We start from the raw sequence: 27,648 nt of genomic DNA, 5'->3' as shown, positions 1-27,648 counted from the left end.
GAAAGAAAGAAAGAAAGAAAGAAAGAAAGAAAGAAAGAAAGAAAGAAAGAAAGAAAGAAAGAAAGAAAGAAAGAAAGAAAGAAAGAAAGAAAGAAAGAAAGAAAGAAATGCTTTTACAAGTGACCAGTTATATGAGAAGATAGAAGTCAGGAGTTTCAGAAGGGACTTTTCCTGCATCAAAATCCTCCTCTTTGAGATTCTGAAAGGAAAGTGAAGACTAGCGCTTATTTGGAAGAATAGGACCAGATTATAGGATCACAGAATTTATAGTTGGAAGGGACCATAGAGATGATCTAAGCTTCCTTTTCTTTGTCATTCTCCTCCCATCTCCATTGTATAGCTAAGGAAAACTGTGGCCCAAAGAGGGTAAGGGACTTGCCCAAGGGCACATAATTACTAAGTAGAAGAGGAAGAGTTAGAATCTATGTCTTTGGACTCCAAATCCAATTTTCTTTCCTCTACTGCATGTTTACATAATTCTATTCTCACCTATCACATACAAGGTTTCTTTTAAGCTAATTTAAGAGCAGCCCTCTTCCCCATCATTTAAAATATTTAACACAATCCACCTCTCAGAACAAGTGAAAAAGCATCATTCAAATAACATGATTTATATAGGTTTGACTCCTAGGTATTGCATGGAGGATGCTCCAGGCATTATCGTTTTTATGCTGGACAGACTTCCACTGCTCCATGAGATCTCTTTTGTTTTCTGCAACATTAGCCAAACTGCTTCTATCCCAAGAAAGTAGTTCCTAAGTGGATGTGGCCTTCAGGAAAAATCCTGGATTCTTCCCTTTCCCCTACATTCATATCCATATGAAATTAGGTTATCCTGCCCTGGAGGGCAGGTCAGGGAAATAAAGAGGAGAAGGGGGAGACTCAAGTGATGATGACCCCATAATGATGGTGATAGAGAAAGATGAGGGTGGGTTACTAAGAATTGGAGTTTTGTGTCTTTGTATAAAATCAACCCTGAGCCTCTGCCAGCACAGCAAGCTTGGGATAATTGATTCATTTTCTGTTTCCTAGTGATGATGCTCTCTCTGCATATGTTTAATATTGTTATTCCTAACTTATTAAACACAATATATGTGCAAAGAACAAAAAAAAAAGATTGTACATAAGAAGTAAAGGTCTGTATTATGACCAGCTTGCTTTTCTTTTTAAGCATATACTACTATCTACTTATAGCTTTTAAAGCTGTCCTGCTGGTCTGGCCTTCCTTCTGTTCTTTCCATTTAAAAAAAAGAAAAAAGGTACTTCAGTAACTCTCTTTTCTTTCTTTTCTTCTTTCCCTTTTTATTCTGCTATATCCCAATCCTCTCTTACCCTCCTTCCCAGGCCCCCCTTTCCCCTGGAAAAAGCTAAGAGCCAAACCCTCCTGGCCCATGGCGCACCTTCAGCCGATCCTGCCTCTCACAGAGGCTCCCGTTGGGCATCAGGGCCCCACACTTGTGCTTCACAGGCTCAAACTTGCCAGCAAAGGTGATGGAGCGGCTCTTCAACATCTCAGCCATTTCTGTATTTTCCACTTCCTCTTCTGTCTCATTTGGTTTCCAGAACCGATGCTGGGAACCAAATCTGTGAAATCAACAAGGGAGATAGTGTTATACATAAAAACACACTTTTTTCAAATCACTCCAGAGTTCCAAATTCTCTGTGGGTACATCCTGTTTTTTGGTTTGTTTTTTTTTAGGAGAAGACCAAATCAGGTACCTTTCACAGCTACGTTGACCAAACAAGAGATAGATGTAATTACTAAAGATAAAATAATTTTTAAATACAGTTTGATTACATGAAATTGAAAAGTTTTTGCACAAATAAAATTAATACAACTAAGAAATAAGGTAAATGACCAACTATAAAAAAAAAAATCTCTGCACCAAAAATCTTTGATAGGAGTCTAATATCAAAGATATACAGGCAACTAACAGAACTATGTAAGATCAAAAGCCATTCCCCAATAAATAAATGACTTAAAGATATGAAGACACAGTTCTCAAAAGAATTGTAAACTATAAATGACCCTATGAAAGGTGTTCCAAATTACTAACAAGAGAAATGCAAATCAGAGCAACACTGAGGTTTCATCTTACACCCAGAAAATTAGCAAAGTTGATAAAAGATGGGAATAGTCAATGTTGTGGCAAGACAGACATATTGTACTGTTGGTGAAGTTGTGAATTAGTCCAACATTCTGGAAAGTTTTTTGGAATTTATACAAAGAAAGTGCCTGAAATATCCATACCCTTTGATCCAGAGATTCCACTGACAGGCATATGCCCCAAGGTGGTCAACAATAAAGAGAAAAGTCTACCAAACATGCACAAAAATATGCATAGCAGCATTTTTTTATAGAAGCAAAGAACTGGAAACAAAGTAGTTGTCATTGATTGGAGAACAGATAAACAAGCTGTGGTACATGAATGTAATGGAATATTATTGTACTGCAAGAAATGATGACTATGAGGAATACAGAAAAGCGAAGGAAACAGAACCAGGAAAACAATATGCATAATGACACAATAACGTAAATGGAAAGAACAACAACAAAACAATTGAAATTGAATGCTCCATGGAGGGAACTGAGGCTCAGAGAGGAAAAGTGATTTGTCCCAGGTCAGACAATGAATTAGAGGGAGAAAAAATATTAGAATACTGGATTACTTACTGATGAACTCTGTAAACCTTAAAGTGCTCTAGAAACATGAGCTGTCATTATTGTTATTGCTATTACTGTTATGACTTCAGAAATGTCCTGGGAGTGAGATAAAAGCAAAGCCAGAATGTCACAGGCAGCAACTCATACACAGTCTTCTCCAGGAAAACTTTGATTGCCCCAATTCTCTTCCTGTATTGGAGGAACTACATGAACTACACACCAGGCATTTTTTGAGTTAACCTTGGGGGGAAAACTCCTATGAAGTGGTGTAAGGGAACAAGGGAGACCCAACACTCTCCTAACTCAAACAGGCTTGTTTCTCCTAGGCCAAAGAAGAGAGCAGTAAGGACACAGGTCCTCAAGGCAGGAGATCATGATGGAATAAGCATTCGTCTGGGAGCTGGAAGGCCAAGGCTGTGGTCTTAACTCGACCACCAATTCACTGTGTGTGACCTCCAACATGACCTGTTCTCTTTCAGGGAAATCCCAGATCCCTCCTATTGCCAATGAGAGATTCAGACTAGATGATCTCTAAGCTATAGTTCAGCTTGAATGTTCTGTGTTCTAAGATCCCACTCCCACTTCTAATGATCCATGTTCTAAGGTCATCCCCCCCAGTCCCTGATGTTTCATTTTCTAAGATCTCTCCCCAGTCCTGATGTTCCATGTTCAAAAGCCCCTCTCGGTTCCTAAATGAGTTCTTTTGCTCTACTGTTCCTAAATGAGGATTCAGGTTCAACTATGATGAAAGGGAAACCAAAGTTCTATTGTTCATCAGCACAAGGATCCTGGTACATTTAAACATAATCCAAGCTGTTTTACACTCCACCGCAGTAATATGGTTAAGCTAACACATACTAATTTGATTATCCTGGCACTTGGAACCTGAAAAAGAACACAGTGGGTTTTCTGGAATGATGCTGATTAACCAAATCTTAGATAATCTGAAGCTAGAAATGGGATGACCTAACATACTCTGTGCTAGATGCACTATCCTACACACTGCAGAAAGGCAACTATACCCCTATATCCAGAACCACAGAATGTCACAGCTAAGAGGGAGCTTGAGGATCTAGTCTAATCCCTTCATTTTATGGATGGGTGAACTTGGGCCTAATGTGGTAAACTGAGCTGCCCAAGTTCACACAACAAGTAACAGCCAAGATACAAAACTCAGTTTTCTGACTTTCCACTATGCCATCTTTCTCTCCTCTGGTTCTTTTGACAATGGACAGAAATCAAGGAAGTGTTAACTTCCAGAGTGATACAAACCAAAGTCCAGACTTGAGTGAATCCTAAGGAGGCCTCCTTCAGGGTCCAGTGCTTGCTGTGGAGCCACAACATGCTTCTATTCTAGGCTAAGTCAAAGGCTTGGCCAATACTCTGTAATCCCAAGCATGCGTGCCATTACTGAAATTATCCCTGGTTGGCCTGGCATCTCTGCAGGCTGGAAAGTTCACCATCTGCCCTTAGTTTTACTGGGGAGAACAAAAACCCAACAATTCATCAAACCAGTGGTAGATGCATCCGATTTCACTAAGGATTTGAAAAATCAAGACAGTTTGGTTAATCTCATGGGCAATCGTTCCTCAAGATCTTTGTGAAAATTTAACCATCCTAAAAGCTTTAAAAGGCTGGCTTAGTTTACAGGCCAAGAAAGAAACAGCCTCCACAGTGGAAAGCTGCCTCTGTGTCTAATAATCTCTCAACAATAAAAATATGAAAGGCAATGAACCATAATGCTTTGTGATGGTGGTCTTGAAAACACAGAAAGAAAAGGAGAAATATATTGTGGCATAGTAAAAAGCAGCAGCCCTGGAACAGCAGACAGAAAGCTGGCCGCAGAGCTGGAAAGACATAGGTTTGAATCCTACTTCTGACACATAAGGGCTGTGTGATCTTGGGTAAATTATTTAACCTCTCAGTGCTCTAGGCAAAAGCAACTACATATTGTAGAGATGATGACAACCTACACTGTTAGAGGGAGTTTTCTGACTTGGGAGTTCCCTATATAGACTAGTGAAATCACAGGTCCTATCCCTTTCCAGTATAAGGTTAATAGGCTTTACAGTATAAATGTTTAACTTATAGTATAATGTATAATATAGTATGCTATAATATGTATTATAGGATGAACATTTAACTTGTACAGAGGCAGAATCTAACCTCCTGGTCCAGCACTTCATGAGCTAGACTTTCACAGGACCATAAGAATTCGAGACCTCCTAGTCCAATGCCCTCATTTTACAGATGGCCAAACTGAGGCTCTTCATGGTAAACTGACCTGCCCAGCACCACACCAGTAGCTAAGCAGCAGAGCTGGCATTCAAATCTAGATCCTTTAGGCTTGAATTCTGGGTGCTCTTCACTTTATGATGTCAGATTTATGTACATGGTTTCCTACAGAACACAGAACATAGTATTTTAAGAGCAATATAGCAGCAGGTTCACAGAATACCATGTAGTTGTGAGTTATTATTATGTAGACATATGATCCTCTCATCTACAATCAAGATACATTAAGTGTAAAAAGATACAGGAACAAAGAATGGTTCCTGGGGCACAGTTACAGTTACCAATCCAATTCACCCAACATTTATGCTCCTACTGTTACGTACTACTGTAATACTACTGGGCCCTGAGAGTACCACCAACTTATATTCTCAAAGTAATTCAAGGTTTATAAGGCATTTTCCTTATAATCACCCTGTTAGACAGACTATGTGAGATGATCCCCATTTTATAGATGAGGAAACTGAGGCTCAAAAAAAGATAACTGACTTGCCCAAGATTAATAGCCAGTCAATGTCAGAGTTAGGATTCATACCCAGGTTTCCTGAATCCAATCAAAGTTCATGAATCTCTCTACTAAACCAAGTCACTGCCTACAAAAATAGTTGCTGATGGAAATATCAAGTTTAGATAAGACAGTCTGGGTTCTTATGGAGCTTGACAATCTCTTAAAGGGGTGCAACATACCAAAGGGGCTATTATTAGAAATGTAATAGTGTAAGAAATGTTGAAGTGACAGGGGAAAATGGCAATTTGGGGTAAAGCAGAAATACATCAAACTGAAGAATTGTAGACAACATTTAGTCTATTATTCTGAATATTTTATGTGATACTTATCTTTTACCACTCTTTACAAAGCTAGTCAATTTTAAGGATAAAAATGTTATAAATAATACAGTTTACTTATAAAGTATCACATTGGAACTCTAGAGTTTCACCTCATGCCCCTCAAATTGTAAAAATGACAAAAGATGAAACAATGTGGGTCAGTCTGTGGGAAAATGTGCACATGAAAGCATTCTTGGTGGTGATATGAATTGGCCCAACCATTCTGGAAAGCAATTAGGAATTATGCAGAGAAGATGACTAAAATATCTATACCCTTTGGCTCAGAGGGTTCACTGTTAGGCATATGTCCCAAGGAGTTCAAGGATAAATAAAAAAGTCTCATATACACCAAAGTATTTATAGAATTACTTTTTTGTAGTAGCAAAAACTGGAAACAAATTAGGGACCTATCGATTAGGGAATGCTCAAACAAAAAGTGATACATTAAGTAATGGAATATGATTGCTTTGTAAGAAATTATGAATAGGCAGAATAATAAAAATAGCATGCATTTACATAGCTCTTTAAGGTTTGCAAAGTGCTTTATATGCTATCTCATTTGATCCTTAACAACAAACCTGTGAGGTAGGTGCTAGCATTAGCCCATTTAGCATATGAGGAAACAGAATACGGAGAAGCATGGGAAGACTAACATGAACTGATGAAAAGTGAAGTAAGCAGAATCAGGAAAATAACATACACAAAGACTACAACAATGTAAGTGGAAACAACAACAATAAAACAATCAAAACCAAATTCAAAGACATTATAATAACTAAGTTTGGCTCCAAAGAAGAGATGAAAGGAGGCACCTCCCCTTGCTTCTTTGGCTATGGGTGTGGAACACTGCATATAAGGTCAATGCTAAATATCTTGGTGGGTTTTGCTACCTTTGCTATCACTACCACCTTCTCTTGTTTATTCTTTGTTATAAAGAATGGCAATGGTTCTCTGAGAGAGGGAGAGAAGTATACCCTGGGAAATGTAGGTGAGGTATAAACAAGATATCAATGTATTTTAAAAAATGGAAATAGAAAGAACAACAACAAAACCAAAATCAAATGCTGTGAAATTATAATGAGCTTGGCCTCAAAGAAGAGACAGGAGAAGGCATCTCCTTCCCTTCTTTACAGAAATAGAGAACTATCAGCTCTCTAGATACATTGCATATAATACTAGGCTTAGTTGCTGCTTAGTTAGTTTTGCTAAACTGTTCCCCCCTCCTTGTGCTCCCCTCACATGATTGTCATGAGATCACGTGAGATCATATATTTGATCTGAAAAGCAGAAAACACTTTAGAAATGTAAGATGTGACCCCAGGAAAGTAACACACTACACACCTCACAACGCCAGTGTTAGGTCATATATGGACTCGTGCATCTGCACAGCATGCTATGTGCACATAGTGGTAGTGGTGATTTGGTAGGAGTATTTCCAAAGAAAGATCAATGCCTCTTATGTGCTGCTGCTGATCATAAAGGCATCTGAAGTTTTCTACTATCCTTTCATCAGTATTTGTAAGAACAGAGTCATGGAAAGTCTCAAAAAAAAAAACCCTTGGTTTTAGCTGGATCATGTGGTAGGGGCTGTCTGAGAAAGGGACACTCACTGTCTAATTTGGGTGCAGTGGTTGCCATAAGGGATTTGGTATACAAATATTTCCACTATGTAGTTCTAGGAAATCATTTGGGGGAGTAAAGATCAAGTAGCAAGATCTTAAACATTTTACTGACTACTTTAAAAGCAAAATTTTTACAAACTTCCCCTCAACTTTTTGAAATACTGAACAAGCACTCAGTCACAAAAATAATGGCCCCCAAAGCTTTCTGTTTGTGCTTATTCCGGGCCCTCACATCTCTAGGCACTTAGTCTTGAAGTAGAAAGACAAAAGGTGTCCAGTCTGCTCAGAGAACTGCCCTAATAAAAGTGAAGCCACCATCCTAGTAGAATACCAGGGAGGCAAGTGCATGTGACCTCAGGCATCACTGCCCTTTCCCAGAGACAGCAAGCCACAAAGTCCAATGTTCTTTTTATCCTTTTGTTTGTTTTTTTTAAGGTATAAATTCTTCCTTCCTCCCTAGGGCCATTAACATTTCTGTTCTTCTTCTTATTATTTTTTTTTTAAGGCAATTGGGGTTAAGTGACTTGCCCAGGGTCGCACAGCTCGTAAATGCCAAGTGTTTGATCTGAGGGTGGATTTGGACTCGGGTCTTCCTGACTTCAGAGCCAGCGCTCTATCCACTGTGCCACCTAGCTGCCCCCGCCATGAACATTTCTACATTAACACTCTACATTTTCCACATAGGTCTTCTAGAACTTATTATGTTTATGTTTTTTTTTGTTGTTCATTCATTTTCAGTCGTGTCCAACTCTTCATGACCCCATTTGGGGTTTTCTTGGCAAAGATACTGGAGTGGTTTGTCATTTCCTTTTCCAGCTCATTTTACAGATGAGGAAATTGAAGCAAACAGGGTTAAGTGACTTGACAAGAGTCACACAGCTAATGTCTACGGCCAGATTTGAACTCAGAAAGATGAGTCTTTCCGACTCAAAGTCCAGCACTCTATCCATTGCACCCTGTTACACATTACCACTAATTAGTTAAAAATAAGAATCTAGATAGAGTATTTGTTCCATTTATATATTCCCATCCAGATCATAGAATCATAGATTTAGAGCTGGAAAAAGACCTTAGAGATCATTGAATTCAATGCTCCCCATTTACAGATCAGAAAACTGAGGCCTAGTGAGGTTAAGGCGCTTGACTACCTAATACAGCTATTAAATGTCCAAGATAGAGTATGAGCCCAGGTCTTCTGGCCTCAAAGTCCAGTACCCTGTGCACTAAATCAGGGCTTCTTAAACTTTTTCCACTCTTGACCCACAGTTTTAGAAGTGCCACACGAAATCACATGAAGGCAACTTGGTAGGAGGGGAAAAACACTGGACTTGTGATCAGCCTGGGCACCATCTGGGTGGGCACTTGGGCAAACTGCTACACCTTGGGTCTACTCCCAAACACAATAACTTGAATGCCTAGAGAGGCAGGAACATTATGCAGCGCTGCCTGGGGTGTGTGTGGGGGGGATGGGTGGTGGTGGTGGTGGGGTGTGTGTGTGTGTGTGTGTGTGTGTGTGTGTGTGTGTGTGTGTACGCCCGCGTGCGTGCGTACATTTATTTATAGTCAGAAGATAGGCAGTGACCTTTTCAGCCTTGCAGTGGTTTTGTTCCTAAAGACAACTCACACACATGTATTCCCATCAGACCTTGTCCCTCACAGCTGTCTGTTGTACAGGCAGATGCCACCTTATTTTCAGTCGATGGGCAGGGGGACGGACAAGAACAATAATCACCTGTAACTGTGTATTGAGCTGACTTAAAATAAATTCACATGTATTGAAATATACATATGTGCTCCTTCTAACTAAAAAAAAAATCCCGTCCTGCAGATTTATATTCATAAAAATACAAACATCATTCATTCAAAAAACACTTAAAAGTGCCAGTTGTGTATGAATTTCTGTGCCATGCAACAGGCATATAGAAACTCTCTCATCCCAACACACTCTCCTTGCAATCTAAGGGGAAGGCATGGGCACAACTGACTGTGACAACAAGGGAGCAAAATCGGTTCCAAAATCAGGTCTCCAAGCAAAGGGATCCGAGGAACCAGGGGTGGGGGAAGGGCATGTGGGAGATGGTGCCTGAGTGGGAACTAGGAGGAATGGAGGAGCTTAAATAGAGATATGACACTAGGGGAGGAGCAGGGTGCTGAGAGAGAAAGTGGGGGAGGGAGAAGCTCATTCCAACAATGAGTGAAGAAAGGATGTAAGAAAACATGAGAGGGAGGGCAATTAGATTTGGTTAGAACAGAAAGTACTTGAAAGAAAGTAGTGTGAGATATGGTCGGGCAGGAAAATAACACACACACTCATATTACACAGATGTAAATGCAAAGAACACTATTTGTGCCATCAAAGGGTGTGGGAGGGTGTAGGGGGGTACACATTAGATTGTAAGTTCCTTGAGGGCAGGGACTTTTGCCACTTTTTGATTCCCAGTGCTCAGCACATAGGAGATACTTAATAAATGTTTACTGAATTGTATACACTTACAATGGTGGGACAGAAGTGTATCTCTACCTGGTAGGTCGGCTGCTCTGCTCTTCTCCTAGTGACCTAGGTAAGCTCCCACGTAGTTTTCCATAAACAAATGCTAAAACAACACTAAAAAGGTTAGGTACCAGCCTGTACACTGATGCTACTTGGAAATGGCAGCTTCTGTTCCAGCCATTTAACATTAGCAGAGTGTACACTACAGCATAGTAATTATTAGGCTCATTATCTTGTAATAAGAGGGGCCTCCTAAGGACCTTTGGGGAAATGTACACAGGGCAGAAATTTCACAGGAAGGAACATGCAATGGACGTGTGGCACAGTCGGGTCAGAAAATTTTGGCCACACACACACACACTTTTTTAAAAAATCCCAACAAAGAGTCTCTCAAATCATTTTCCCTTAGGCCCTAAGCAAAAACCCTTAGCTTTAATCACAATGGAAGTATATTTGCTCTATATCTGATTTATGGAGCAAATTAAATAACTTAGTATAAAATCAGACAATATTTCACTGGTTTGGAGCTTGTATCTTATGAACACTTTGGAAATCGTTCCAGCTATTAGAAAAATGAAAATAGAACAGAAGTGAGGTTATGTGCCTGGTTCAAAATTTTTACAATTATTTGGCAATTTGTTGACACAGCATTCCCACCAGACATCAGTGACACTGGCCCTGGGACAATAGGCTACAGTGGAAAGATAATTAGACTTTGAGCCAGAAGAACTGGGTTCAAGTCCTGATCTGTTACTAACTTGCTGTGTGACATGAGGGCACATGTGACCTCTCTGAGCTTAGTATCTTATCTGTAAACTATCAATCAACAAGTGCTTATTAAGCGTTTAGTATGAACTGGGCATTACCTAAGCACTGGGGGTACAAGAAAAAGCCAAAACAGCTCTGCCTTCACAGAGCTTGCATGCTAACATGGAAGAGAACATATACACACCAGTGCACACATAATCAAGAAGAAATGGAAGGCCCTAAAAGCGGGAGAGACCAGTACAAGTCTCCTGCAGGCGGTGGCCTTGGGCTGAGTCTTAACGAAGCCAGGATTTGGGGCAGCTAGATGGTGCAATGGATAGAGCACCGGCCCTGGAGTCAGGGGGACCTGAGTTCAAATCCGGCCTCAGACACATAACACTCACTAGCTGTGTGACTCTGGGCAACTCCCTTAACCCCAATTGCCTCACCAAAAAAAAAAAGAACTCAGGATTCTATGAGGCAGAGGGTTAAGAAGAAATGGACAGATGTCGAGAACATTCCAGACATGCAGCACAGCCAGTGCAAAGACATGGAGATGGGAGATGGGAGCATCACGTGTGAGGAATAGTAAGTGAGCCAGTACAGCTGGACTCATGGAGCCTGTGAAGGGGAGTCATGGGTTAAAATGCTGCAAAGACAGGCCATGGACAAGTTGTGAAGAACTTGAAATGCCAAACAGAGCAACTTGTATTTGATCCCAGGGTAACAGGAAGCCAACAGAATGCAGTGAGCAGGGGATCGTCATGGTTAGACCTGCACTTTAGGAAGACGTGGAGAACAGATGGGACTGGGAGACGTGAGGCAGGGAATCCAATCAAAAGGCTGTTTCAATGGTCCAGACATGGAGTGACTGAGCTGGCGGCTGTGTGAGTGAAGAGGACAGATGTGAGAGGAGCTGAATGGGGAGACAAGGGCTAAGGGAGCTGATGGCCTCCTCCTCACCAGGGCACTGTGGAGATCAAATGAGGCATCTGCTCGATGTGATGTGAACTAGAAATGCTGCATACGTGGGAGCTCTGAACACAACGTTTATCTTCTCCCAGCGTACCGACGAGCAGTCCAGGATGGAGAGGCCTTCCAAGGGGAGTCTGGGGAACGCTGGTATTGTCATGTATGAAGACTGCCAAGTTGAAGGACAGGGAGGCTGGAGTGTCAGTCCCTTTTAGGAGATTTCTAAGAAAAGGGTCAACTCTCTACTGAAATGACAGAGAAGGACAGTCCACCCTGAAGGCCAGGGGATGTCACAGGTGACCTCTCACCGTCTTCCAGTTCTAATATTTCAAATGACACTTAAAAGGTGATTCAGCTACAGGTCTCTGACTAAATGGGAAGCAAAAACTTGCCGTAGAAATCAGTCTGCTTTTTGCCCACTCTGCGACTCCCACAGAGACATGAGAACATTCACCTTACGGTTTCCTCAAAGAAAAGAGGCAGCAAAAGCAGCCACAGAAGGACATCCAGGAGGTAGAAGAAGGCTATCCAAGGAGCATTAGAACTGGCGAGGGGCTCAGGGACCGCCTACTCTGCTGACTGCAGATGAGCAGATTGAGGCCGAGAGAAGAAATCATTTGCCCAAGGTCACACAGCCAATTAGTGGCAAAACTCGGACTAGAACTCAGATTCCCAGGCCAGTGTTCTTCCTCCTATACGACATAGCCTTCACGGAAGAAAGCAAAGGAAAAAAGGGTTTTAAAACTAATTTCATGGTTAACTCTGAACAATGTCCATAGTTAATTATCTCATTACTGTTTCTTAAGCTCTCTTAAGGGTATCATTAGGCTGACTGGGCACTAGTAATAGCAAAGGGAGTACTGGTGGTACTGTAACTACTGCTGTTCCCTAAAGAGAACTGGACAGAAAGGACACCCAAGGTCTCCATCGAGAAAAGGAGATGACAGAAGTGAGCCATCAGGCAGTGCCTTGGGTCCCTACCCAACTATGGTCATCATTACAGGGCACTTAGAAAGCCATATAAATCATAGGATCAGGGCATAGCAGAGCCAGAAATGACCTATGGCATCATGGTCCAACCCCCCGCTTCTAACGATGAGGGCTCTGAGGATCAATGACCTGTCCAAGGTCACACGGCCAGTAAGTGGCAAAGCAGTGATTCCAGGGAGTCCAGGGAGGTTGATTCCAAATCCTGTACCTTTTGCAACATAATACCATGCTCGTCAACATTACCATTTCCAATCATATATTTCATTTTTTCAAACTATTGTCTCCTGCTTTATAACCACTCCTAATCTTTCCCTGACCCCAATCAAAAGGGAACTGACTCTTTAAAGGGAAAAAGTTCTTAATACCTGTCAGGTAACAATGCAGAAGAATGCACATGTTAATTGGTTGTATAATGATTTTGCCCACTGGGAACTGTGTAGAAATACAACGACACTTAAGCAATCATCACAGTGGGAAGAGATTTATCTCGGGTTCAGGAAACAATCACTCTTTGGTTGTCAGAATAAACTAGAAGAGCAAAACTGGGCCTGGATAGAAGGCCAACACAAATGGTTCCTGTGAGCCAATATTATGATTTCTTAGGCCTCGGTAACAATAGAAAATGTGTTCCCCCTAATGTTTAAATATGCATAAACTTCTGAAAAATATTTAAGAGATAATTTTCCAGGTGCAAAATAATCACAGAGCATAGAATGTCAGTGCTTCAGAGCTGAAAGGGCCCTAAGAAATGAACTCTTCCAGCCCCTAACTCCCCCATTTCAAATATGGGGAAATGGTGGCCCGGATTAGGGAAGTGACTCATCACAATATGGGAGGAGCCGCAGAACTGAGTGTAGAACCCAGGTCTTGTACTGCTCAAGGCCATTACATACCCTACTGCTTGTAAAACCATCTGCCTTAAATTTTTCCTAAGAGCCATATCCAAGGACATGACATTGCCAGAGAATAAATTTTCATGTGTGTAGATGGACGATGACGCCCACTTTCAGGATAAAAATACATCACTATTTATCTCTGCCTTCTTTCACTTGTTAACTTTTTTCCTCTCCTTTATTCCTTGCCATCACTTCTACTGTCCCATAACCCTATTCCAAATGCAGAAGAAGACTGAGGAGCAGAGAGGGCAGAGGAAAGAAGAGATACTCAGATCAAAGCGAGGAGGAATGATGACAGTCATCAGAGACCAAGCTGAGTCCCGCCTGTCAAGCACAGTTTGGAAGAAAATGGTATTAAGGGCAGAAGAACATTCAGGCATTCATTCAACAAACATGCCAAGTGCTAAATGACATACAAAGTTTAGATAAAATACAACTTCTGCCCCCCTGGATCTCAGAGAGTAGCAGGAGGAAATGACACAAACCAGAAGGTGCATGGTTTAGTGTTTAGACAGCCTCGACGCTTGGAAGACATGGGTTCAAGTCCCATCTGTGACATACACTGGAAGCATGACCCTGGGTAAGTCACTCAACTTCCCATTCTCCAGACACCCAGTAAGACTCTAAGTTGTGGAGAAGGCGCTGCTCTGAATCAGTGGGAGGTGTTTCCTTACCTGGTAGTTCTCTATACTAAAGAAAACCCCACAGGTCCAGTCCCTATCCTAAGACACAAATGTGCACACATAGATATCCATAAAGCTCTAGTCCTGGAGTCAAAGGACTTGCATTCAAACCCCATCTCCGAAATTACCTTTGTGACCTCGGACAAGTCACTTAGCGTCTCCCTGCACCTCAGTTTCCTTGTCTATAAAATGAAGGATTGGATTAGATGGCCTCCAAGACCCCTTCCAGCTCAAGAGCCGCGATCCTATACATACATGTATACACACACACACACACATACATGTACGTGGGTATATATGTGTGCGTACATGCATTAGAGAAATATAAAATAACGTTCTACACAAGGCCTGAAGAACAAGGTCAGCACCAATGTGGGGAGGGCGGTGGTGTGAAGAGGGTTTGGAAATCAGGGGAGACTTCACAGAAGACCACCGAGGCAATGACTTCCTCTCTGACAAAAACTATTTCAAAGACTGGAAAATGGCTTGGCAGACATTAGGTTTCCGCACAATATATTGAACAATAAGTTTCCAGTGGACACACGGCCTAAATATAAAAGGATACATCATAAAATAATTAGAAGAGAATAGAAGAGGGTACCTTGTGCACCTACGGACAGAGGAAGAATTCTTAACTAAATGAGGAATAGAGGTGATCGTCGAAGACAAAATGGACAATTTTTAATACAGAACATTGAAAAGTGTTTATGTGAACAAAATCAATGCAGCTAGACTAGGAAAAAAAACAGTTAACTAAGAAAAAAATCTCATAGCAAGTATCTTTGGCAAAGGCCTACTGTCCATGATATGTGGGGAATTGTTAAAGACATGTAAAAAACAGAACTATTCCCTAATAGAAAATTGTTCAAAGAACATGGAAAGGCAGTTCTCAAAAGAAGAAATTCAAGCTATTACAATATGAAAAAAATCTCCTAGTCACTAACAGTAAAAATAAAGACTAAAGATAAATCAAAATTTAAAAACCTCAACAGTTTCACATCACACATTAGATTACATAGATGACAAAGACTAAAATGGTCAATGTTGGAAGGGCTGTGGGAAGACAGGCACACTAATGCACTGAGGGTGGAGTTGCACATTGGTCCAACTGATCTGGAAAACAATTTGGAATGAAACAAAAAAAGTCACTATGCTGTACATCCCTTTGAGCTAGCAGAAACACTACTAGACATAGACCCCAAAGAGCAAAGTCAAAGACAAAGAAGACCTACACATACAAGAACAGTCATAGTACTCATGGAAACATCAGTAACAACAAAATGACCAAAACTGAACATTGTGAAATTACCATGACCAAGCTTGAGAGATAAGAGAAGGCGCCTCCTTCCCTTCCTTGCAGAGGCAGAGGATCATAGGTATGAAACACAACAGATAATGTCAGACTTTTTTGATGCATGGATTAGTTCTGCTCAACTACCTTTTCCCCATTCTTTTTTATAAAGGGCAGTTCTCTGAGAGGAAAAAGGAGGATGGATACATTTGGTGATGTCAAAACAAAAGATATCAACAAAAATTTCTTTTAAAAAAAACATAAATTCTGTTACAGAAACAACAACAACAACAACAAAAAGCAAAAGAGAGAGGTGAGGTGGGCCTGTAGCTAGATGGCATGGAAGAATTCCTAGCAGCTGGGAAGAGAGTGGCTTCTCCTCTTCCATGGCCCACACAGACACATGAACTCACTTAAGGATCTTCCCAGCGGTCGGCTGCTCCTTCCCCCAGTAGTAAAGGTCCATCCCAAATGGCATCACGGGTGCTCTTGCTCGCTCTTCTGCAAGCTTCCTTGCCTTGCTGTCGTCTGCTTCTCCCAGAGAAGCTGCTGGGGCACTTCCAGATACACTACAAATCACAGAAAAAGCCAATAATGAAAGATGGTAACAGTGGCCTCCTGAGAGAGGCCATGTAGTTTCCTGGGAAGAGCAATGGACTTGGGTGGAGTCTGAAGGTCCCACTTCCTAGCCGACACTTCGTAACTTTGTGGCCATGAGGAAGTTACTTCCCTTTCTGAACTACAGTCTTTTCTACTATAAAATAGGGAATGATAATTCTTCTGCTACCTATTTGTACCAGAAACTGTTACAGGGAAAACCAGAAATGTGAGATCTTATTCATGGGCATTTCTACTTTTTTTGGCCGTTTAGGTGTACAGACAGGGAACTCTTCCTAATTTCAGATAAGAAGCTCCTGAATTAGACATAGAATATCCAGCATAAGCCCACCTTGGGGATGGGCACCTCCACTCAAGTGTGGCTCAATGAGGGTATGAGCCTCACATCTCAATCTGGAGGAGCCTCAATCTGGAGGTAGCCATGGAGAACACTCAGCTCTGTATTTTTTTCTTCCACTGACCCAAGAGGGTTAGTCCAAGATCATGGGATTTACAGCTTGAGGAGACCTCAGTCCTGCCAACCCCTCATTTTATAGGTGAAGAAATTGAGACCGAGAGAAAGAAGGGACTTGCCCAAGGTCACATAAGTCTGGCTCTAATGCCAGTGGTACTCTTTCAAAAAGGCTACTTGGAGAAAAAAGAATTGGTTTATCTACCTCAGAAAATAATTATTCCTTAAATCCATAATTTTTAAAAGACTATTTTACAGATACTCTCTATATACCTTTTGAAAATATTTGGCCAGTTGTGAAAATCCATTATTACTTTTCATCAATAAACATAACAAAATGCTCTTGAAAACAAAATGCCCATTTTTATTCTTTTAAAACCTAATAGAGCCAGAGCAGTCCTGGAAAATCTTTACCATAGAAAAGAATATTCTTTTTCCATGATGGTCTGCTATGGCTTTCACATCCTTCCTTCTCCCTCCCTCCTTCCTTCTCCAGTCACCCATCTTCCACCCCTCCCACCATGGCCCAGAGGCCATTTTTACAATTACAAAATCATTCTGTGAACCTGTAAAGATATGGATAATATATTCATAGACTTTCAAGGTTGGAATGGCCCATAGAAATTACCTAATTCAATCTCATGTCCAACTGATGAATCTCTTCTACAACATCTCCAATAATTAGTCATCCAGCCTCTGTTTGAAGACCTCCAGCAATGGGGAACTCACTACCTCTTGAGGCACTCCATTCCACAGAGTGTGGGTACTCTGTTCCTCTGGAATTGGGCTTAAGCCTATCCTAGCATTAGATAGCTCTGCTTATTATTATAATTATTTATATTGAGCTAAAAGCTGCACCTCCTGCATCCCTGTAACATCCTTCCACTGTCCCCGGTCCTGCCCTCTAGAACAAATCTATTCTCTTCCACAAGAAATCCCTTCAGATAGCTGAACAGAGGGGTGATCCCCACCAGCCCACCCACCCAATCTTCTCTTCCTATAAAATGTAAACCATTTATGAAGGTTTAACTAAAGAATAAGCCAGACTGGTCAGTAAAGCCTAGAGTTCCAAACACCACAGTGCCAGAAAGGCATATCAATGATTTGGTAGCCTTAGGGATCAGTCTGTGCAGCAACACCCATGGGCACAACATTTCTGGAGGAATACAAAGTCTAGAAAGAGACCTGCTGGACAGAGGAGAGAACTTGGGGAGCCTATCTCGGAGCACCCTCAGAGTAGCTGCAGCACAGGTTGGGTCCAATTCTTCTTCATTGGGTCTTGGCTTAGCAGCTGAGCTGAGATCTCCCGACTTCATTCCTCCTCCTTTCCTCGGGGCTGACGGATGTGACAGGGGCTCTAGCCCTAGAACAAAGAAGTGGCTGTTAGTGGTATCTTCACATGTCAAGGTGTTTCACAATTTGTCACTGAAATCCTCTGGATTCTCTATTTGGTCAGCAACTGAAATGGGCTGCCATGCTCCCACTGCAGGGGCAGAGGAACAAAAGGATAGTGGGGTTAAGGCCTGGTCAAAGTCTCACAGCCAAAAAGTAAGGCAGTTAGTAAGGATGTCCTCCAGATCTGTGAGGCTCACTCTCCATTTGCTAAATCACATCGTATCTCAGTTTAAATAACCTTTAGAATAACACAACTTCCCCTTATTTGCTACTCTCCCTGAAAAAGGAAAGAACAAAATGATTAGCATTCTAAATCCACTCTGTTTTTTGAGCCACCCTCTCGAGGGCCTTGGGGCTCTCTAACTAAATACACAGTTCCCAAACACTTAATTCTGAAAAGGAAAATTGATTCTTTCCAACTGAACAGCCAAGCTAAGACAAAAGAGAACCACCAAAGTGACCCACCGCCCCAAGACCAACTCTTACATCACTCATTGAAGCAACATCCACAGTTGTTAAATCAGCCTAATCCAGAGGCAGATGAAAAAGAAATGGTAATATTTCTGTTCTACAACAGTCTGTTACAGAGGTTGAGACAAGAATTTAAATATGTAGACAGTGGAAAACTGATAAGATAAAATCCAAATGAAATTAACTTGTCTACAAAAGCAAATCAGCAATGCCTTGATTTAAACTACAATAAAGAAGGAATAAAGCAGACTTACCTTCCCCAAACATCATGCTCCATCTCCCGAGTTTTAATAGAAATATCAAAAGAGGCTGAGACTGCCCCCCTCAAAGCCCACACAAAGAAACATCAGCATAGTTGGCAGCAACTGGTTAAGCCTCATACCCCCAAATCTATCTTTCTCTGTACCTTTTCGTTTACAGCTAGATCCACATACCCTTACCTCTCAGTGCAGATACTAGAAGGGCTGAAAAAGAACCGATAGGTGAAAAGAGAGGACCATATATGTTGATAGTCCTTAAGGATATTCACTTTGGGGAACAGAGATCTTGGATAAATTAATCCACTGAATCCCAAAAGCCACCAGTTAAGCTAACAGTTTAAGGAAAATAACACTGCATTTACATACAGAACATTAAGGATTCAAAAATACATTACACACATTACTCCACGTAGTTCACATAACAGCCCTAGAGGGAGGTAATTCGAGCACTATCACTTCCATTTTACAGGTGAGGAAATGAAGTCTCAGTTCAGGGTATACAGTTAAGTGTCAAAGACAGGACTGAAACCCAGGTCTCCTGCTCCGAAGTCCAGTTTCCTACCTTCCATAATGTACATTGATAATCCTAGGGATCGTCTCATCCAGCCCACCCTCACAAGCCCTGGGAGGTGAAGATCACATGAGTAGGCCTGCTGGCTCCAAGCCATCCCTTCTTGGCCCCATATCCTATACAGAAACTACACTGTCCTCAGCTGAGTTGTGACCCACAAGCCCCCTTCCTCACATTATGGATGTTCTTATGGTGAATGTTCTTACAACCAGAGGAGTAATAAAAAGTGCATATACCCCCCCCAAAAGTGGGTGATGGGATAAGTCTGGATAATTTTCAACACTTAAACCCTGGACCCCTAGATATCTGACAGCTGAGTTCAGCTTCAGCAGTGCCAATGAGACTCTGGGAACACTCAGAACTTAGACTTTAAGAAAAAAAAAAACTTCCCAACAAACACAATGATCATCATCCCAGGAAACAGCACTGGGTTTGGATTAAGAGTGCCTGCATGTGTGGATAGAGCACAGGCCCTGAAATCAGGAGGACCTGAGTTCAAATTTGACCTCAGACCAAACACTTGACACTTACTAGCTAGCTGTGTGACCCTGGGGAGGTCACTTAACCCCAATTGTCTAAAAACTAAAAAAATTTTTTTAAAAGAGTACCTGGGTGCCAGTCCTCCCTCTGCTTCTTACAATCTTCAACCAGTGTGACATTAAGCAAGTCACTTAACTTCCGAGCCTAATTTGTAGCCCCATAAAATAAGGAAGTCAGACCAAATGATCTTTTAAGATCTCTTCCAGTCCCAGATCCTACCATTATCTTGCTAAGTTCTTAAAGCCCAGAATGAGAAAATAATACTCATTTTTTAATGATCATTTTACCTCAACTAAATCCTTCCAAAGATAGATATCTCGCCAACACAAAAAGTGGGAAAACAGCAAGCTTAATGAGGCTCAGAAATCCAGCCTCTAAGGATGTCAGAGCAATCAGGCTCATGATCAAAGGAATAGACACCTCAGAACAGACATGGCTATGTTCAACCAGAGGGATACTTCAAAAATGAGACCTTTTTTTGCCCTACTTCCCCTTTGGTAAGATTTATGTTGTTCAGCTATGCTAGCAAAGGTTTTCCACCTCTAAGACTCAGTCATCAAAAGCAAGCTAAATTAAAACAATATGATTCAGAAATCTTTTTAGTAAATCTCAATTCTGTTATTAAAATCCCTCATAAGGAAATCTGTTCTTATGAAATGCCCTGTAACATGTCTTTTTCCTCAAGTGAGGAGTCCTGATAATTATTCTGATTCTGGGTCAGTTGAGAGGAAACAGGTACAAGGGGAGGAGGCGCACACTTACAAGGATCACTGGAGTCCGGAGCCCCTAAGCACTACACCCTACCATGTGAAAAGGAATAGAAAAAATGTTTCTAAAATGTTTTTTGGTATGTATTCAAAAGAGAGATAGGGAGAATCTCTGTCCAAAAGCATCATCCAGAAAAAAGCTCAAATTTCCAATTTCTTGCACAATTTCAGGGGCAAACCCACTTATTGACAATGACATACATGTACAAGGAAGCAGTGTGTGTGCGTGCACACACACCCACTCACCCCCACTAAGGAAGGAAGGGCAAGACTGATAAGTGAACAATGTGACATTTAGATAGATACAATCACAACTAAAAGATCAATACAAGAATTCCTAAGAGTTACAAGAATGAAATATATTTTTCATTGATTTGTTGTTTCAAGCCATTAAAAAGATGGGTAAGCGTGTTAAAGAAGGGTAAATACTAACAGTGTTTAAAAAAAAAGCCTCCCATTTTAACATTGTTGTAGAAAATCAATCTCACTGACATACTTTTAAAGTAAAAATCCCTAAAGCAGACAGCATTCCTCAGACACCAAGAACATTCGTTTTCAGAAAGAATAATGGGTTCTTGGTAAAACAAGAAACAAAATGGGATGGTTACAAACACCCAAATCAAGGAATTTCAACTGCTTCTTGCCTCCAGGCAAATACAAGTACAGTGTCTTGGCTCAAATGTACTCCCAGAGTTGCTTTTAGAAAGAATCATAAAAATGTTCAAATCCCCTTTTTTGTTTAAATTGACCAAATGGCACCTATTTGCCTGAAGCAATAAAGCAGACAGTGTTCAAGAGATAAATCGATAGGAGGAAATAGAGAGGCTGGGGTTTCAGCTGAAAGTTAGGCTGCTGAATGCTGACATTATTGATTTTACCTAGTTCAGCTGGCCTTGTAATTAAAATGTAAATTTGAGAAAGAGATTATGTCCTGACAGAAATGGTGGGATTAAGGGGAAGATAAAAGCCCCTCAGTGAAAATTCAGAGAAAGAAATGAGAAAGAAAAAGAGCCCAGGTTTCTTCAGCTGTGTGGATTTAGCCTAAATCTAACGACTTCAGATTCACCTAAGTTTAATTGAAAAAACGGTGACAGAATATAAACTAATGTTATGAACTGCAACTCACCCCAAGGGCCATATTTACTATGGAGTTTGGGTGGCACCTTTTATGAACTCCAATGTAAAGCAATCTATCCCTGCTGGGGAAAGATAACCAACTGTATTTTTAAAAATATTTTTAAAGTCATGCAGGTCCCCAGGTGCTTTGGTGCCTTTCTGCAAAATCTCTTCACTGAGGTGGGGGTACAGGGGGCCTCTGGGAGCCAGGGCAGAGCCAGGCAGAGGCTGGGGTTTTTTAACTCTCCCTGGAAGGCAATGACCTCAGCACTAGCCATAAGCAGGTCTTTCCTGTGTGCTCACTGATAAGAAAGACCAGGGGATTCAGAGTCAGAAGGGTCACTGGAGACTAGTTCAACTCCCTCATTTTACAGTGGTTGAAACTGAGAGCCTGAGAAGGGAAGGCACTTGGCCACAGTCACCAGGGACAAGAGTGCACATTCTCTGACTCCTAAGTCAGTCAGAACCCTGTGAGATCTGGTAGGGGCCTCAGAAGAGAATGCCAACACAGCCAACTCTGCCAGCCTTAGAGGGAAGGACACTGGTGACTCATCAAAGGGATGAAAGGACATCTCTACAAACATCATCACAGCTCCCCAGAAATGGTTTTCAGCATCCTGAAGTGTTCCTGAGTCCAACAATGGTCATCAAACAAGGAGCACGGAAAAAAAAATCAAAGCAATTGCCTGAAGACTTATACTATAATTACCAAACTTTTTGATGCTGTTATGCCCCAGTGATGATTTGATTTCAAGACTCAACCTCTCTCTCCTTCATGAAGTCCTGCATGGAGCATGAGGCACCTTTAACAAAAGGGAATTAAAATTCATTGCACTGATTTTTCCACAGTAATATCATAAATCAGGGCTATTGAGTATTCAGTGGTTTATTTCAGCCAAAAGCTGCCTAGATCATTGGAGAGAACAGCGAAATGAATGAGGACTTGGGTTCTTCTCTTAACCAGACAATGTTACACATGACTCCAACACTCTATGGTCCAGGTACACTGGTCTTCTTGTGGCTCCTCACACACAACCATCCATGTCCCATCTCTAAGTCTTTGCACTGGCTGTGCTCCATGCCTGGAATGCCCTCTTCCTCTCATCTCTGCCTCTCATAATCCATTGTTTCCTTAAAAATTCAACTCAAATGCCTCCTTCCACCTGAAGCCTTTCTGATCCCAGCTGCTGGTGCCCTCCCCCTCAAATCCGCTTGCATTTATTTCACATACATTTGGAATGTATGTGAAATACATGCATTTTTTCCCTGTCCCTCTTCAAATATATGGACATGGTGTCTCCCCATCCAATAGAACTGAAGCTCACTGAGGTTAGGGCCTTTCATTTTTACTTTTGTATCTTCAGGCCCTGACTCGGGGAAAGAGCTTGAGGAATTCTTGTTGATTGAATGATTGATTGACTAGTTGATAAATTTGGTCTGACACCCACCAGTGACTTTGGGTAAGTCACATCAGTTTCTCTGGCCTAACTTTATTTATCTGTAAGATAGTGACAAAAATACTTGCAGTAATTCCCTCACAGGTTAAGGATAAAATGAGATTATGTATATGAAGTACTCTGTAAACTCTATAACAAATGTCAACTGCTACTATCATTACTAGCACTATCAGCACTGAAAGGCAGCATGGAGCAATGGAAAGAAGGCTAGAGGGGCAGCTAGGTGGCACAGTGGAGAGAGTACCAGCCCTAAAGTCAGGAGGACCTGAGTTCAAATCTGGCCTCAGACTAACGCTTGACACTTACTAGCTGTGTGACTCTGGGCAAGGCACTTAACCCCAATTGCCTTAAAAAAAAAAAAAAAAAAGGCTAGCCTGAGCCCAGAGGAGCTGGGGCTCACAGAGCCAAGTGACCCCTAGACATGGGACCATGACTTGAAGTTAGAGACAAGCTGCTGAGCTGCAGCAGGGAAATCCCTTTCCACAAAGGGAATTCCCCATAGCAATCAGTTAAGAGGTACAGACACCCCTAAAGCAAAATTACCCTCAATAAAGCCTTTACCCAACTTTGAAAGTGCTTTATAAATGGTAAAATCCAACCGAAACATGAGCTGTTTGTATTCAACTCCATTCAAGTCAATTCAAATCAGAGGCAGTGAGGTCTAGTAGAAAAAGCATCAGAGTCACAGGCTGAGTTCAAATCCCAGCTCAGGTCACTTAATCTGAGTCTCAGGCTCTTCATCCACAAAATGGGAGTGACAATGCTTATGCTGCTACTTCACAAAGTGATTGTGAAGAGAGCCCTTTGTAAAACCCCAGAAAACTATAAAAATAGGACACTATTAAAATCAAACATAGTATTAACATTCTCATTTCCTAACCACCTCACAAGGAAGGAAACAAGTGTGCATGAAATATCTACTACGTATCATTTGAGCTTCACAACAATGCTTGAAGGTAGGTGCTACTTTTATCTCCATTTTACAGAGGAGGAAACTGAGGCAAGCAGACCTGAAGTGACTAGCCCAGAAGCACACAGTTAGGAAGTGGATAAGACTGGATTTGAATTCAGGTCTTCCTGACTCCAGGCCCAGTAATCTATCTACTTCCCCTAAGCTCTAGAGAGACGTGAGCTATGATTATTACTGGCTTAATGTATTCTACAGAGTGGCCAAGTCAATATCAGCCATGGGGACTCAAAAGCCTAGGCTGAGTAATGGGCACCCTGCTCCTCCAGTTTGTCTCTGTCCTGTTACAGTCTGTTCCTTCTAGTTCTTACCCCACTTGTAACCCTAAAACAATAAGTTCCTTAAGTGTTAGGACAACACTGTACTTCTCCTGTTTCCACCATAGTACTTAGCACCCAGTCGGGCACCCAGGACAAGAGGTGCTCAGCAAAATTTGAGCTGCTTGACCTTTACTTCGCTTCCATTTCTCTGCCGGGGACAATGCTCTTTGGTGTGGAAAGGGCAGAACAAACATGATTAGCTGGGGATAGGTACGCCAGAGCAGCAGGACCAGAACCTCGCTGCCCCTGAGGAGCTGAAATGGCCAGATCAGGATGGCCTGTGTGGCAGGGCTCTGAAATAACTGCTGAGCCACTGTCCCTGATCTCTGAAAGATGCAGAGAACACAAGAGTTAAGCACCACAGGATAAGGGAAAGGAAGATGCCCCAATTTTGGAAAAAGGGACAAAGAGGGAGTATGCAAAATACAGGCCAGAGAATCTGATTTCCATTCCTTTCCGTGAAAATTCTAGAATGTGTCATTTGAAGGGATTGTCGGTGACCATGTAAAAGAGGAAGTGAAGGTCACAGGGGCCAGCAGAACTCTATCAGTAGCAGGTTGTGCTAGCCAGAATAACATCATTTCTTTTTATTTTCTCTTGACACCAATACTAGACTGGCTACTCAAGGGGGATGTTGTAGATGTTGTTTACCTGGATTTTATCAAAACATATGGCATAGTCTTCTCCCACACTATTGCACTATTCCTATAGACAAAACAGAGCACAGGGGCTAGGTGGTCCAGAGTTGGATGGACAGAGAGTAGGGTGACCAGCTGGATCCCAAGAGTACTTATTAAGGATTCCATGTTAACATGGAAGGAAGTCTCTAGTGGAGGAACTCAAGGGTTTCTGCTTGGTTCTGTGTCCTTGAACAATTTTGTTAATAACTTGGATAAAGGCACAGATGGAATACTTCATGACCTAACACAATGAATAAGTCAGGCTCCAATAAGGTCTCAGTTGATTAAAACTTTGGGCCAAATCCAAGATAATGCAATTTATTATTGACTCAATTCAATTACATGAGCATTTATTAAGCAGAAACATACCAAACCCACTGTGTGCCAGGCTTTGGGTGAGGCACAATCCCTGCCCTTAAAAAGCTTTAATTCTACAGAGGGAAAATAACTACAGTTACCATTGAGACTTTGCCCATCTCAGTTTCAATTTATTGCAGGTCGGTATAAGAAATTAAATGGGAATTTTGGGGGGAGTTTTGCAGAAGCCACAGAGAACACATGAAGACCAGCATACAACACAGAGCCTATGACCAAATACTTAACCCAAATTTTACAATGAGGTAATGTAAACACCCCATAAAAGAAAAAGAAAAAAAATGCAGACTTCTTCGGTAAAAAGGGAAGGCCAAAAATTTTTACATGAATTTTCCAGATCACAGGGGCACCGCACCCTTGACCCCCACAATGTGGAAGGGATAACTTTATAAAGATAAGTAAACTTAAAATGTAAACAAAATAAATATAATCTTGAGAGGGGAAATGTCAACAACGGGGGGGATGAGGAAAGGCCAGGGATAGAAAGGGACACTTGAGGTCCCAGGGGAGCCAGGGATTCCAAGAGGTGAAGGTGAAGAAGGGAAGCCTTCCAGGAATGGGAGAGAGCCTATGCAAAGGCATGGAGACATGAGGTATAAGACTGCAATTTATAGAGAACAGCAGGTGGGCTAGTTTGTGTAATGTGGCATATGAAAATGGAAGTCATGTCAAATAAGTTTGCAAAGACAGGCTAAAACTATAAGAAGACATGAATGCCAAATAGAGAAGTACGCATTTTATCTTGGGACACCAGAGAGTCACTGGAATTTACGGAGCAAAGGAGTAACATAGTCAGGCCTGTGCTTTATAAACGTCACCCTGATCGCTGTTCAGGGCATGCGTGCAGAAGGGTAAGGGTAGAGGCAGGGAGAAGGCTGCTGTAATAGTCCAGGTAAGAAGTGATAAAGACCTGAACTAAGGTGGCAATAGTATGAATGAAGTGAAGGGAATGGATGCAAGGTGAGGGTACAGTGAGAATCAACAAACCCTGATAACCAATTGACTGGGGGCGGGGGTTTGAAGGAGAGAGCATGAACTCAAGGGCCTTCACCCTCCTGGATGCCCTGCTCTGAACACTTTCCAGCTTATCAATATCCTCTCTAAAACGGGTATCCAGAGCCAAATCGAATCTTCCAGAGGCAGTCTGACCAGGTCAGATTACAGAGAACTGTCAAATCCCAAGTTCTGGTCACTACAACTTCCCTAAAACAAGCCCAAGATCACACTGGCTTTTTGATTATTCTATCACATTTTTGGTCCATACTGAGTTTAGAATTCTCTAAAAATCCTCAGGGGTTATTTTTTCCACATAAGCTATGATTTAGCCGTGTTTCCCCATCTTGTACTTGTGAGGCTGATTTATTTTTAAGAATGCAATTTCAATATAAATTAAAAGCATGATATGGTAGCCAAAAGTAGTAATTCCATCTTAAGCTGCATTGAGAGAGGCAGAGGGCATGGGACTAGGGCAGTCATGATCCTGTGATAATCTGTCTAGATCAGACCAAACTACTGTAGTCAGTTCTGGGTGACATTTCTAGAAGGACAATGATAAGCTAGAATATGTTCAAAAGGCTGATCAGGATGGTAAAGGGCCTTGAGATAGTGCCATATTTGGGTTGTTGAAAGAACTGGGGATGGCTAACCTAAAGAAGAGAATGCTTGGGGTAGCATGATCATTAGTCTGAAACATCTGAAAGGGTATCACATGGAAGAGGGATGAGATTTGTTCCTCTTTGCCCTGGAAAACAGAACTAAGAACAGTGGACACAAGATTCAAGTACAGGTAGATTTAGTCTAGATGTGAGGAAACAATTCCAAACAAATAGAGCTAACCTAAACAGGAATGGGCTTATCAGGAATTAGTAGGTCACCCAAGGGAAAGCTGGATGTCCACTTGTCAAGTATGTTGGGATACAAGGGGCTGACTATTCATCTACTGGTTGGACAAAAGAGTCTCTGGGGACCCATCAATCTCTACAATTATGTGAAAGTCTATGAAGCATCATGGCTGGTACCCAAAGATCTGGAACACTATAGGCTGGTAGTGAAGAGGCACAGGGCCCATTAGCATACACCTTTCCTTGAAGTGAGAGTACAGGGCTCCAGGAGAATGAGACACAGACCCCTTCCACTAGACTGCTTTCAGAGCTCAACAGGGAGCAAAACAGACAGAGCCATCA

The 27,648-nt window shown here is 41.6% G+C and overlaps 1 protein-coding gene across 2 annotated transcripts in view; it reads right to left on the bottom strand.

Moving 5' to 3' along the window:
• UVSSA (UV stimulated scaffold protein A) overlaps window positions 1-27,648 on the bottom strand; it is a 105,202-nt gene that overhangs the window by 16,578 nt on the left and 60,976 nt on the right. For both annotated transcript variants that reach the window (XM_027836649.1, XM_027836648.1), the window contains 3 exons: window positions 17,732-17,909; window positions 15,891-16,046; window positions 1,401-1,584 (listed from right to left, as the gene is read on the bottom strand). In XM_027836649.1, the coding sequence (XP_027692450.1) occupies window positions 1,401-1,584; window positions 15,891-16,046; window positions 17,732-17,909 (518 nt within the window). The remainder of the gene's footprint in view (window positions 1-1,400; window positions 1,585-15,890; window positions 16,047-17,731; window positions 17,910-27,648) is intronic.

Source organism: Vombatus ursinus, unplaced genomic scaffold (assembly GCF_900497805.2).
Source record: "Vombatus ursinus unplaced genomic scaffold, bare-nosed wombat genome assembly UNPS02014818.1, whole genome shotgun sequence".
In the NCBI taxonomy this organism is placed as follows: domain Eukaryota; kingdom Metazoa; phylum Chordata; class Mammalia; order Diprotodontia; family Vombatidae; genus Vombatus; species Vombatus ursinus.
Note: the sequence above shows the minus strand (reverse complement) of the source record. Positions and strands in the feature narration are given on the sequence as shown.